Here is a 12,870-nt window from a genome sequence, read left to right on the forward strand (position 1 = left end):
ATTATTATTATGGAAAACCAGATGATGAAAATCAAACACTTTTGAAGAGAGAGCGTATGCAATAAGATTAGAGCTGGGAAGCACAAACTGTTTGTTAATGCATTTTGTTGGTGGTATAAACACAAGACAGCCAAATCCAACAATTTCGAAAATCCCATTTCTTGCCACCAGGGGGTGCTGCAGCATCCTCAGCACCCACCTTCCAGCTCACTTGTGTGTATGTGTGTATTTCAGCCTTGCCTCCAGACATCCAGCAGCTGTTGGTCTGTAAAGAAGAGGTTCCCCCTGAGCAGCAGGACTGGAGACCCAGTCTGGACCAGGAGGACCCACAAATTAAAGAGGAACGGGAGGAACCTGAAGACGGTGATGATGATTGGAAGGAGACTACAGAACCTCAGTCAGTTTTAGGCTCACAGAAAAACAGTGAAGTCATAAGTCACAAGAGATTTTATACCCAGGATGAACAGTTAAGTTGTTCATTTTGCGGTGTAAGATGTGCCCGCAAGGGACATCTGCAGGAACACATGAGAGTCCACACCGGCGAGAAACCATTTAGTTGCTCAGACTGTGGTAAAACTTTTGGTCGTAAAGATGACTTGAAGAAACACATCAGAATTCACACAGGTGATAAACCATTTAGTTGCTCAGACTGTGGTAGAAAATTTCTTCGTAAAGGTGACTTGACGATACACATGAGAAGTCACACAGGTGAGAAACCATTTAGTTGCTCAGACTGTGGGAAAACATTTAGTCGTAAAGAAAACTTTAAGACACACAGGAGAACCCACACTGGTGACAAACCATTTAGATGCTCAGACTGTGGGAAAACATTTGGTCGTAAAAGTGACTTGAATATTCACATGAGAATCCACACTGGTGATAAACCATTTAGTTGCTCACACTGTGATAAAACATGTCGTCGTAAAGAACACCTGAAGATACACATGAGAATCCACACAGGGGAGAAGCCATTTACTTGCTCACACTGTGATAAAACTTTTGGTCAGAAAGGACAGTTGAAGACACACATGATATTCCACACAGGGGAGAAACCAGTTACAGGGGAGAAACCATTTACAGAGGAGAAACCATTTATGTGCTCAGTTTGTGGTAAAATATTCAGTTTCGATGCAGCATTAATTTCACACATGAGAATCCATACAGGGGAAAAACCTTTTGGCTGCTCAGTTTGTGGCAAATGTTTTAGTCAGAAAGGAGCCTTGAAGTCGCACATGAGCATCCACACAGGAGAGAAACCATTTATCTGCTCATTGTGTGGTAAAATATTCAGGCTGAATGCCGGATTACATTTCCACATGAGAATCCATACGGGGGAAAAACCTTCCAGCTGCTCAATTTGTGGCAGAAGTTTTAGTTTGAAAGAAAACTTGAAGAGACACATGAAAGTCCACACAGGAGAGAAACCGTTCACTTGCAGTGTTTGTGGGATCAGTTTTAGTCAGAGGTCACAGGTCAAACAGCATAAGTGTTGTGGTGAGAGCAGCAGCAGGTGAAGCTGCAGAGCTGCTGGTTGAGCTGAACTGGTTAACATTAAACTTTTTAATGCACGACGTGGAGGCGAAGAACCGGCGGAGGGTGGTTGCCTCTGCAAAGTGCATTCAAATATTTTAACGCACACCTACGAGTTGATTATCCCGCTTATACAGGTGCCATGGTCATTTGCTAAAAATATAAAATAAAAGTATTCGCCTTTTTGTGTGTGCAAGTTTAGCAATCAAAATCTAAAGTTTTTCACAAGCCATAACTCTGTTTACCTAGCAACACTTGGGAAACCGACTAATACCTGGAACAATCATTGCCATCCCATCAGCTTCTCATGCAATGGAAACATTCACTGTTCCAGTAAATAAGATGAACCTTGGATACGAGCCGGTATGGCGCAGGGAATCTAGTCCGCTCAGCTCATAGAAGCTGAGGTACTGAGTTGAATAATGTTAGCTGTGCTGTTGATTAGCAGATGTCCACAGCAAAAGTCCAGTCTACGCAAATCTATATGCAAATTTCATGAGCCGGATTGGATCCGTGCCTAAATTCAATGGGTTCTTCCTTGGCCCATGCTACACCCTTCCACCAAGTTTCATGAAAATTGGTAAGGTAGTTTTTCTGTAATTGTGCTAATAGACAGACAGACAGACAAACGACACCGAAAACAATCTCCTTGGCGGAGCTAATAAAAAAATAAAACCAATACCATTTTTAGATTGAGTTGGAATTCTTATGTATAAGTCATTGTGAATTTATTCTGTAATTATATTTATAATAATAGTAATTCTAGTTATAGATGTATGTTTTATTTGTTTTTTCCCCACAACTTTATTTTTTTCTTTACTTCAGACTGAATATTTTTTTTCTGTCTGATGCTCATAAACCAGCTGTAATCCTCAGAGAGGAAGATGACTCCATGTTTAGCTGGAAAATATATTTTTGTTTTACATCGTTCAAGACATTGTGACTGACAGGTACTGACTGTCAATATGTATGACTGTAAATGATGTGATATATATCTCTTATCTATTTTCTTTACCATTTTGTTACTATGACTTGCTACAATATTAATCTATAATATTGCATGTGAAATGTCCTTTTCTATGTTTCTTTGTCCTTTTTGCATTTTAGTGTATAACATGATACTGTATGCTATATAGAGTCCAAACTGCTTTGGCAACACTGCAATCCTACAGTCTGATTTGTTTAACAGAACAATAAACTGGAGACTCATCAGAGTTGATGTCTTACTATGGCCATGCAGTCTTTCAGTTCTTTCACTAATCACTCAGTTACTTTCTGACTTAGAGTATCTTGGGAACAAAGCCTCACTACTGGCCAATCCCGGCGTTTGACTGCTGCGTAGGTGGGCGCAGGGCGTGGTCGAGTCTATAACTATTTCTAAATTGACTAAAAACTAAGATATAGCCTTTTCCAGATTTTGACCTATAGCCAGACACTTCAAACATCATACAGAGAGAAATATAGCATCAGTGACAGTGCCTTTGTGGTTCACTGTGTATGTCAGCGGCCTTCAGAGAGAGAGGTTGTGAGTTCTAACCTGGGATCTTCACAGACTGAACTACCGTCTGTTTTTTGAGGCAGCAAAGTAATTTGTATTTGAATAAAAGTGGAAATAGGCCTAAGAATCTTTTTAGTTTTTATTACCCTTCTAAATAATTTTAGGATATCAAAGCATAAACAGCTGGTGATGTTACAGACAGGGCGGTGTCTTCTCCATCGGGAATCAAACCAATAGTCCACCTGTCAGGTAGCGCGACTTGGCCTGCTGAGCTATGAGCTGTTTGGAGTTCACCTTCAAAATTCTACACATTGTGTTCACACTGACAACACATAAAAAGACACATAGAGAGGCAGAGGAAACAAATATTGTATAAATATTTGTAAGAAATAAATGACATATTTGTAAAAACCCACGTATTTGTGCTTTTCCGAATACCGGGTTCGGCCCCTAGTTCCACCCCTAGTTCAAACCTCTAGCAGGTTGTTGGAGGATACTGATTGGCTGTTCAATAAAGTAATTACTAATTAACACCAGAAGGTGTCCGCTGGTGGTGCAGAGTGGAGTGTGTAGTCTACCATGTAAGCTTCAGTCCTCCAACAGTAACCCTGGTTCAAATCCAGCATGCAGGATTTTATTGTAAGTTCTTCTCTCTTCCTCTCTCTCTTCTACACCTCTGTCTTTCTCTCATTATACGTCTGTCAATAAAGCATAAAATGTCTGAAATAACAAAAAAAACATAAAGGAAGAGCTCTTATCTTTGTTTTTGTTTTAATCATTGAAGTTTTCAGAGTTTCTTTGGTTGGTTAAATTGGTTAAGATTAGGGTTAGGGTGTGAAAATAGTGCAGTTCAGGGTGTTAATGGTCTTGTGGCTTAATAGCTAAGGTCTTTGCCTTCCAATCTGTGGACAGGGGTTCAATTCCTCTTCAAACCACACACATTTTTATAAAACATTAGGGTTAGACATTAGGTTTAGGCAAGTACAACAATTTGGTTTGGGTTATACTAGTAAAAAATTATGGTCCTGGAACTATACCATCACGGTGATATCAGGACGTAAGAAAGGAATATGAGTGTGTGATTTGAAAGTTGAAAGTTTGAACGTTGCGCTTCACAATTAGGAAGTTCTTTAGCGGACTTTAGAGCCTGAAAATCTTCAGTAAATATCCTGCAGTCTTTTTAAGATGATTTTTTTGGGGAGCATTTCTGCCTTTATTTAGATAGGACAGTTTTGTCTGACAGTAGGCAGACAGGAGAGGTCATGACAGAGAGAGGGGATGACATGCGGCAAAGGACCTCAGGTCGGGTTCGGACCCGAGCCTCCGTCGTTAGTGCCACCAGGTGAGCCAATGTCTTCCTGGGGTTATTTCAAACTTGATGGACTTACTGCTAATGTGTCTTCAGGAAGCCATTCGTAGTACAAATAAATAACCCATGCCACACACATCTGAAACATATTCACAGACAGTTTTTTTTTATTTTTGATTGAAATTATTTCACATCATAGTTGTTATTTTTCCTGTTGAAGATCTTTTTGTATTTTATTACAACAGCCACAGAGCAGCAGCAGCAGCAGCAGCAATAGTAACCCAGCAGGAGAAGCAGATCGACGTACGCGGAGAAAGACTGAAACGGAGAGAAACATGATGGGAGCCAAGGGCCACCCTTTTTCCAGCTGCCAAAACATATTTTAACACAAGGATTCATGATATGTATGTATGCATGTATATATATATATGTATATATATATATATATATATGTATATACTGTATATGTGTGTGTGTGTGTGTGTGTGTCTGCGTGCGCGTTTTCCCCGCCTCAAAATTGGTCAGGACTGCACCGGTGGGTGGCACCACATCCGATGAGCCCCGCCCCCCTTCCGTTAACACCCATTAAGACTCTCGCGGATGTTGGAGACACATTTTTGAAATGGTAGAAAGTCTTTACAAATTCAGAGGAAGAAGCCGATCTCTAGCTTCTAATTATGAATTTATAGTGAGATAACCGACTGATAGGAGAGGGGGTGGGTGGATTTGCGGGGGGAGGGGGGCGGATTCGGATTTAGATATTAACCAAAAGCAAAGAGCAAACAGCTCCACAGGATACGGAGACGTGACTAAAGAAGAAATCTTTTGCTTTGAACCATCACATGTCCTACAGTATTACAAAAGCTTCCCCATGCCTTCATGGTCCTACAGTATTACAAAAGCTTCCCCATGCCTTCATGGTCCTACAGTATTACAAAAGCTTCCCCATGCCTTCATGGTCCTACAGTATTACAAAAGCTTCCCCATGCCTTCATGGTCCTACAGTATTACAAAAGCTTCCCCATGCCTTCATGGCACCGCCTCAGTGTGTGATGATGTGGACCGATCACAGGGACTCAATAGTTTCAATCCAAAAAATACCACTATTGGCATCAGGCTCCAGAAGTGTCTGAAGACAGGACACCTTCAGATGGGATCTCTCCATTTCAGTCCTTAACCTCGGTGAGATAGTGATCGGACCCTTTTCATAATATTTCAAACCATTTTTGTAAAACAAATAAGCAAAAGGACATTACAAAATAAAACGACTGGATGATGCAGCGACATGTACATGCAAAAAAACAAAAACAAAAAAAACCTTACCAACAAGAACACAGGAGACGCTTGATTAAAGTGATCAAATCACAACTAAGTTCGAAACAAAATAATTAAAATACATGACCCTCTGAAAACATAATAGATGACAATTTTTAGATTACAGTGCACTTTGTGTGGAGGGAGGGGGGTTAAAATAAACATAATGACCACACACACGTTTGTTAAGATGAAGGCAACGCTAGCCCCGCCCACAAAGGGGGGGGGGGGGGGGGGGGGGGGCAAGAAACACAGAGAGAGGAGGAGGAAGAAGAAGAGAGGAATTGAGGGATGCAAAAATGGGGGCAAAGAGAGTTCAGGGAGGAGACAATTATATACACTTGTATCTACATTATACAGGATATGAAAGAGAGCACGAGGTCCTAAAGCCAGACTGAACATGGCTGTACACAATGGAGTCTACAACGCCAGCCAGAAAGCTGCCTTGGCACCCGATGATTTAGAACTCATAGCGGACGGCATCCAAACGTTGTCTTCTGTTCCATCTTCTGCCCCAACCAACCCAACAAAAATCTGGAGCATTCTGGTAGTAAAAAAAATCAAAAGTAAAATAAAATAAATAAAATAAAATAGTGGACGCAGTCAGAATTGGGCTGACTGAAAAAAAGGATAGAAATGTGTGTCGTCTGCGTATTGAATGTGTGAATGTGTGTGTTTGTGCAATGCCCAAAACAGCCACTTGAAACAAGACAAACCAACCCAAAGCACGTGTAGACAGAGAGAAGAGAGAGGCTTGCGCTGCGTCAGGGCCGTTACGTTTACATCACTTGAAATGTTGCCACAATAAACGGGCAACATTTTGAGGGAATGTAGACGGGCAATTTTTGTTGCCGTCCTGATCTTTTGTCCCTTATAGCCCGTTCTCGCAACAATTTTGTCCCGTTGGCCGATTCCCATCCGTGCTTGCGGACAATAGCATTCATCGATACAGCCTGAAAATGTCACCCGTATATTATGGCCTATAAAGTACATCAAAACGACTCAAAACAGGTGGTTTGCCGGGTAAAAAGGTAATAGGCAAATGTTAACGCATCCAAAGTTTCCCATGTAAACAGAAAAGGCTGTGATTAGAAGGATTTACAGTTCCACCTCCATCCTCGCCCCACACGGGAAGCCAGTGTCTCTCAACGTGTTGGAAGCCAGTGTCTCTCTCGCGTCTGTTCAACACGGACGCGTCTGTTCAACACGGACGCGTCTGTTCAACACGGACGCGTCTGTTCAACACGGACGCGTCTGTTCAACACGGACGCGTCTGTTCAACACGGACGCGTCTGTTCAACACGGACGCGTCTGTTCAACACGGACGCGTCTGTTCAACACGGACGCGTCTGTTCAACACGGACGCGTCTGTTCAACACGGACGCGTCTGTTCAACACGGACGCGTCTGTTCAACACGGACGCGTCTGTTCAACACGGACGCGTCTGTTCAACAGAGCCAAAATAGCAAAGAGCATTGGAAAATATACAAACTTGGAGCTGGTGATGTGTCTTGTTGGTGATGTGTCTTGTTTACAAGTCCACTTAGTAAATGAGCACAGTCAGCTGAAGGATCTACAGTAGCACCTGCATGGTAGGTAGATCCAGACCCTCTTGGTTGGCTTGAATGTATGGTGGAAAAAAGGACAACAGGGCCTCTATACTTCATTATTGTCATGAGAAAACAGAGTCAAGGAGATGTGAAAGTCAGAACTTATAAATAGAAGGCGGTCCCAGACCACCGAGCTACTGCTACACAACTGTCTTATTAAATAGTTTGGGAGTTCACCATTATATACACGGATAACAAATTCAAATGGGGGGAAAAAAAAGAATCGCCATTTAACCGTCCCCCCCCCCCCCCCCCCCCCAACCTCTCTCTCTACAGAGCAGAGCTCCCAAAATGTCTGCTTCTCGTTTGTTTTTGTTTTGTTTTGAAATGTCATCGTTGGGGAATATCTGCATATATATGTTATATAAACACACAATATATGAAAGCACAGATGTCTGGAAAAGTATGTTCATTCAAGTTGATACAAATCTTTTTTTTTTCTTTGTCTTTTTTAGTGTGTGTGAACATGTGATGTGAGGAATAGGCACAGTCTCACAACGTTGCTTTTCTCAAGAGGTAGCACCTCGTTCCCAATGCAGGACGTGAAAGGGCCAGAATCTGAACCTGAAAAATACACGCCGAGACCAACGACCAGAAGAATGAGCTGAACCCGTCTTTTAGAGAGAAGCTACATCGTGGATCGGATCAGAGGCAATATCAAAAAGTACTGGAATGTGACCTGCTTTGTCCAGAGAGAGAGAGAGAGAGAGAGAGAGCCGGAGAGAGAGAGGAAGGCCTTCAACACACGAGGGTATGAGAGAGAGAGAGAGAGCAGGAGAGAGAGAGGAAGGCTCTGAGGATATGAGAGAGAGAGAGGAAGGCTCTGAGGATATGAGAGAGAGAGAGAAAGGCTCTGAGGATATGAGAGAGAGAGGCTCTGAGGATATGAGAGAGAGAGAGGAAGGCTCTAAGGGTATGAGAGAGAGAGAGAGGAAGGCTCTGAGGGCAGGAGATGGATTCAGGGCTTCCTCAGTGTCCTCATTATGATAGATCAACACAGAGGAGGAGACGAGATTTAGCTCCCATATGAAGACGGAGCGACTACGTGTGAAAGTGGAGAGGTGAGGGATAAAGACACTGAGAGAAAGTTAGGGTTCAGGTTAGAAAGGGTCCCTTATGTCATGAGGTGGCGGTGGCTAAAAACAAGGTCCTTGGAATACCGATGACAGAAGAGAGGGAAGTGACAAGGTCCTTAAAGATGTTCTCTTCTAGAAAAAAGTGATTTTGACGCTTCCTTCCTGTTGTCGACGACGACGACGACGTCTGAAGACGACGAAGGCTCCTCGTCCGATGTGACCGTGTCCGAGGACGACGCGTTCCGGCTGTATGAAGCAATCCTCACGACGATGACGACATTAGCACACAATCTCATGTGTGTATCCGAGGGTGTGTAGGCATGCGTGTGTGTGTGTGTGTGTGTGTGTGTGTGTGTGTGTGCATGTATGAATGTGTGTGTGTGTGTATGTAGTTATGCGTGAAGATATGCAGATGTGGTCGATCACCAGGCCTCTGTGTACCGGACATCAACATCTTTCAGGTTGGGCAGTTTGGCCTGAGGGAGAAACAGAGAGAAAGGGTTCATGAGATGTTTGGAGCGGGGGAGTCTGGTGCAACGCACAGGTCCTGGACCTGGTGAGATGTACTGTAGGAGGAGCCCGGACAGGGGGCAACCCACAGAGCCCAGTCCCTCCACGTGCCAGAGCCTCCCGGTCCCGGCACGGCAGAGTAGTTCCGGAGCAGCGGATTGAGTGGCCCTGTCTTGTCCTAAGAGGGCTGAGCGTGGGTAGCTACTGGGACGTAAGTCGGGGCTTGATCAACCCCGGCTGGGTCACCTGGGCGAGGGTGTATGATGTTGCGAGACGCGAAACATCCTATGACCCCAGGGTACATCACTGATGTTACGTCCCAGTTGCATCCATGTGATGTTTTTTCTCTTCTTTATTCAGTACGTTTACATGCACAGTTAAGTCGAGCTATGGTTATAGCTTGATTAGGCTATTGTCCCAGTATACACGCACGGGTCTGAAATCGATTTATTTGATGGAATCACGTTGCCTCCGCTACGATAGGTGGCGATATGCACTCTTCTCCCGCAGGCTCGGCCATTTCTAACAACTGGTCTCTTAATAATGCAGCTATTTCATTAAAAAAGATGATATAATTATACAAATGTTTCCCCTCAAAACGATCACTTCTGGCCCATATAATAGTGTGGCAGTGTGTTTATGTTGAGAGACGCTGTGTGTATTTTAGTGATAGGACATTGTGTTTTGCTGTGTTCTGTGTTTATGTGGTCGAGCGAGGTTGAGTTTATGTGGAGAGAGAGAGAGAGCGCCGATAAACCGTTCAAACGCAGGCATGGTCACATAACACAAAGCTGCCCCTTGTGAGCTCAATACAGTTGAAACTAAGATATTCCATAAAAGAAAAATTGGTAACGCTTTAGAATACAGCCCGCAAATAAGCATGTAGTTATAGTATAACTACGGGGTACAAGGAGTGTAGTTATAGTATAACTACGGAGTACAAGCCAAGGAGTGTAGTTATAGTATAACTACGGGGTACAAGGAGTGTAGTTATAGTATAACTACACTCCTTGTACCCCGTAGTTATACTATAAGTACAGATCTTGCTCCCCTGTAGTTAGTTTAAATTCACTCCTTGTACCCCGTAGTTATACTATAACTACACTCCTTGTACCCTGTAGTTATACTATAACTACACTCCTTGTACCCCGTAGTTATACTATAACTACCTGTAGTTATACTATAACTACACTCCTTGTACCCCGTAGTTATACTATAACTACACTCCTTGTAACCTGTAGTTATACTATAACTACACTCCTTGTACCCCGTAGTTATACTATAACTACAGTGTGGTACCCCGTAGTTATACTATAAGTACAGATCTTGTTCCCCTGTAGTTACAGTCTAAATTCACTCCTTGTACCCCGTAGTTACACTATAAGTACAGTGTGGTACCCCGTAATTAGCCTATAAGTACAGAATTGGTCCCCTGCTTTAGAATACAGCCCGCGACCTCGTAGTTACCCTGTAAGTACAGTGTGGTACCCCGTAATTATACTATAAGTACAGATCTTGTTACCGTCTAGTTAAAGTTTAAATTCACTCCTTGTACCCCGTAGTTATACTATAACTACACTCCTTGTACCCCGTAGTTATACTATAACTACACTCCTTGTACCCCGTAGTTATACTACAACTACATGCTTATTTGCGGGCTGTATTCTAAAGCGTTACCAATTTTTTTTTTATATACACAGATTTAGCTCTACATCAACGAACTTCACATTTAGCCTTAGCTAATCACTCCCTGGCCGCTAACGTGAACAGTTTTACATGCCGTTCGACTTCCGGGTCAAAGAGCGTTAGCGCATGCACTGATCGCCTCATCCAGTTCCAGTCCGACTGGCCTCAGGAGTAAATCAACTTCCAATCGCATTATCTGGGTGTGTTAGTCGGACTTTTATAACTTCGATTTCAGTCGAGCTAACATGTTTACATGCATTTCAAAAGTCCGGTTTTAGGCGGACTAACGCAATCATTTGATTTTTTTGTGCATGTAAACGTACTGACTGACACAAACAGCAGCGTACGGAGTCACATATCTGGAGACCACAACTGCCGCCATCTTGGAGGTCCACGTTCCAAATGTAAGTTAGTGTGACAGACAGTAAACTGACTTGTCTTCAGCTCTAGTCTCTCTACTCCAAAACACTCGGTGCCATGCCATTGTTCCGATTATGGCTGGGCGATAAAACGATAGCAATATATTCGGTGATAGAAAACGTCATTGATGCAATAAAAAAATTGTTCGATAGTTTCACTCACGACTGCATGAAAAAAAACAAGAGTGCTTCTCCTCCCTGGCTCAATTTCAATTCATGTTAACGTTAACGTAAAGGATTCACTGGAGCAGCGCGAACAGTTCAATGCCTTTTTAATAGGTGCAGAGTACAAGACTAACCGATCGAGTCTGATGAAGTCTGTTTTTTTTTTTTTAGAATATCCGAATACCAAATTTGGAAACCCCAATACCGAACGAATATCCGAATATTCGGGTACAGCCCTCGAAATGTGAATGGCAGAAATCTTTTGGGAATCCTCAGATCCATACACGTGCCTCTGTGCGCTGTGCTGCAGCGTCAGAGCGTGCCTTCACAGCAGCGTGAGAGCGTGCCTTCACAGGAACGTTTGTGACATCAGACAAACGTGAGGTGAATGATAGGAAACACAGTAGCTGTCAACCTGGTCACCCATTGGTCCTAGGGGTGTGCCGATTAATCGTTTTTTAGATGCATCGCGATGAGTCACGTGACGATTAAAATCGATTCACAATGTTCGATTATCGATTTGCAAAAAATTGCATTTTTTATTTTTTATTATTTTTATTTTTTTTGCAATTATTTTTTTGCTTTATTTGCAAAAAATACGGTATTTCGCCCGGAAAGCAGTTCCTTAACTGTAAAACGAGACCAAAACCGAAGTACTGGAAACTGGAATCACTGAAGAAAGCATGCAGGGTGGCTGTAACATGTGATGCGTGGACTTCAGTCGCAACTGAAGATAATAGAGGTACATTTGTTTGTTTACTTTAATTAATGGATACTGACAAATATACCTTGCTTAAAAAAAATCCTGTTTGGTGAAAAAGATGCATCGAAAATCGTGATTAATCGTAATAATCGTAATAATCGTTTAATAATCGAATCGTAGCACCCTTAATCGTAATCGAATCGAATCGTGAGGTGCCTAAGGTGGCACACCCCTAATTGGTCCCACATGCATGATGACATCACTGAATGGAAGTGTCTTTTGGCAGGGGGCGTTACCTTGAGGTCCTCATATGTGTCGGCGGTCAGTTTGGTGCTGTTCATGTTCAGACTGCACAGGCTCTTCATGGCTGCAACAAGGAGACAACAATCAGCTTTTACCCACAACCACTTTTTCCACCCTTGCTCTGTGGTTGTCATGGCACCCAAGTTTGTTTGGTTACTTAACTTTTTGCTATTTTTCACTGCCTTTCTGCTGCGTTTGAAAGACATCACAACTGAGTTTCTGCCTAATGAAACTGTGAATATGGAGTCTGTCATCTTAGTTCTCCTGAATGGAAGAAGACTAACGCCAACACACCCTGCTGCATTAAGTGCATGCATAGTGACAGCTGAAAGGCATGGCTGTGAGATAGGACCTGTGAGATAGGACCTGTGAGATAGGACCTGTGAGATAGGACCTGTGAGATAGGACCTGTGAGATAGGACCTGTGAGATAGGACCTGTGAGATAGGACCTGTGAGATAGGACCTGTGAGATAGGACCTGTGAGATAGGACTGGTCCTGCCAGAGGTTGCTGCTGCAGAATTCTACTCAAAACTTTTTGGGGGAAGTGAAGTTCCAGCCTCATTTTGCAAAAGGTCCATTTAAATGGGCTGTACTGCTAGTAGATAAGTAGTGGTTGACTCCTTCCTGGTTTGTAAATGTTGTTTTTCAGCTGAGAAAATCCTAAAATAGTAAACATTCTGGTTTCCACTCCAGTTGGGCTTGCTTTGGAGATAAACAGCTGAAAACCTCCAGCTATTGCAGTGAG

General features: G+C 42.9%; 1 protein-coding gene across 1 annotated transcript in view; it reads right to left on the reverse strand.

The window, feature by feature from the left end:
* Nucleotides 1–4,494: 4,494 nt before the first annotated feature.
* cmip (c-Maf inducing protein) overlaps nt 4,495–12,870 on the reverse strand; it is a 69,439-nt gene continuing 61,063 nt past the window's right edge. Inside the window, exons 20-21 of the mRNA XM_083655105.1 lie at nt 12,117–12,187; nt 4,495–8,813 (exon numbers count right to left, since the gene is read on the reverse strand). Of these exons, the coding sequence (XP_083511231.1) occupies nt 8,760–8,813; nt 12,117–12,187 (125 nt within the window). The 3' untranslated portion in view covers nt 4,495–8,759. The remainder of the gene's footprint in view (nt 8,814–12,116; nt 12,188–12,870) is intronic.

The sequence above is a fragment of the Poromitra crassiceps genome (assembly GCF_964638095.1).
Source record: "Poromitra crassiceps genome assembly, chromosome: 18".
Lineage (NCBI taxonomy): Eukaryota > Metazoa > Chordata > Actinopteri > Beryciformes > Melamphaidae > Poromitra > Poromitra crassiceps.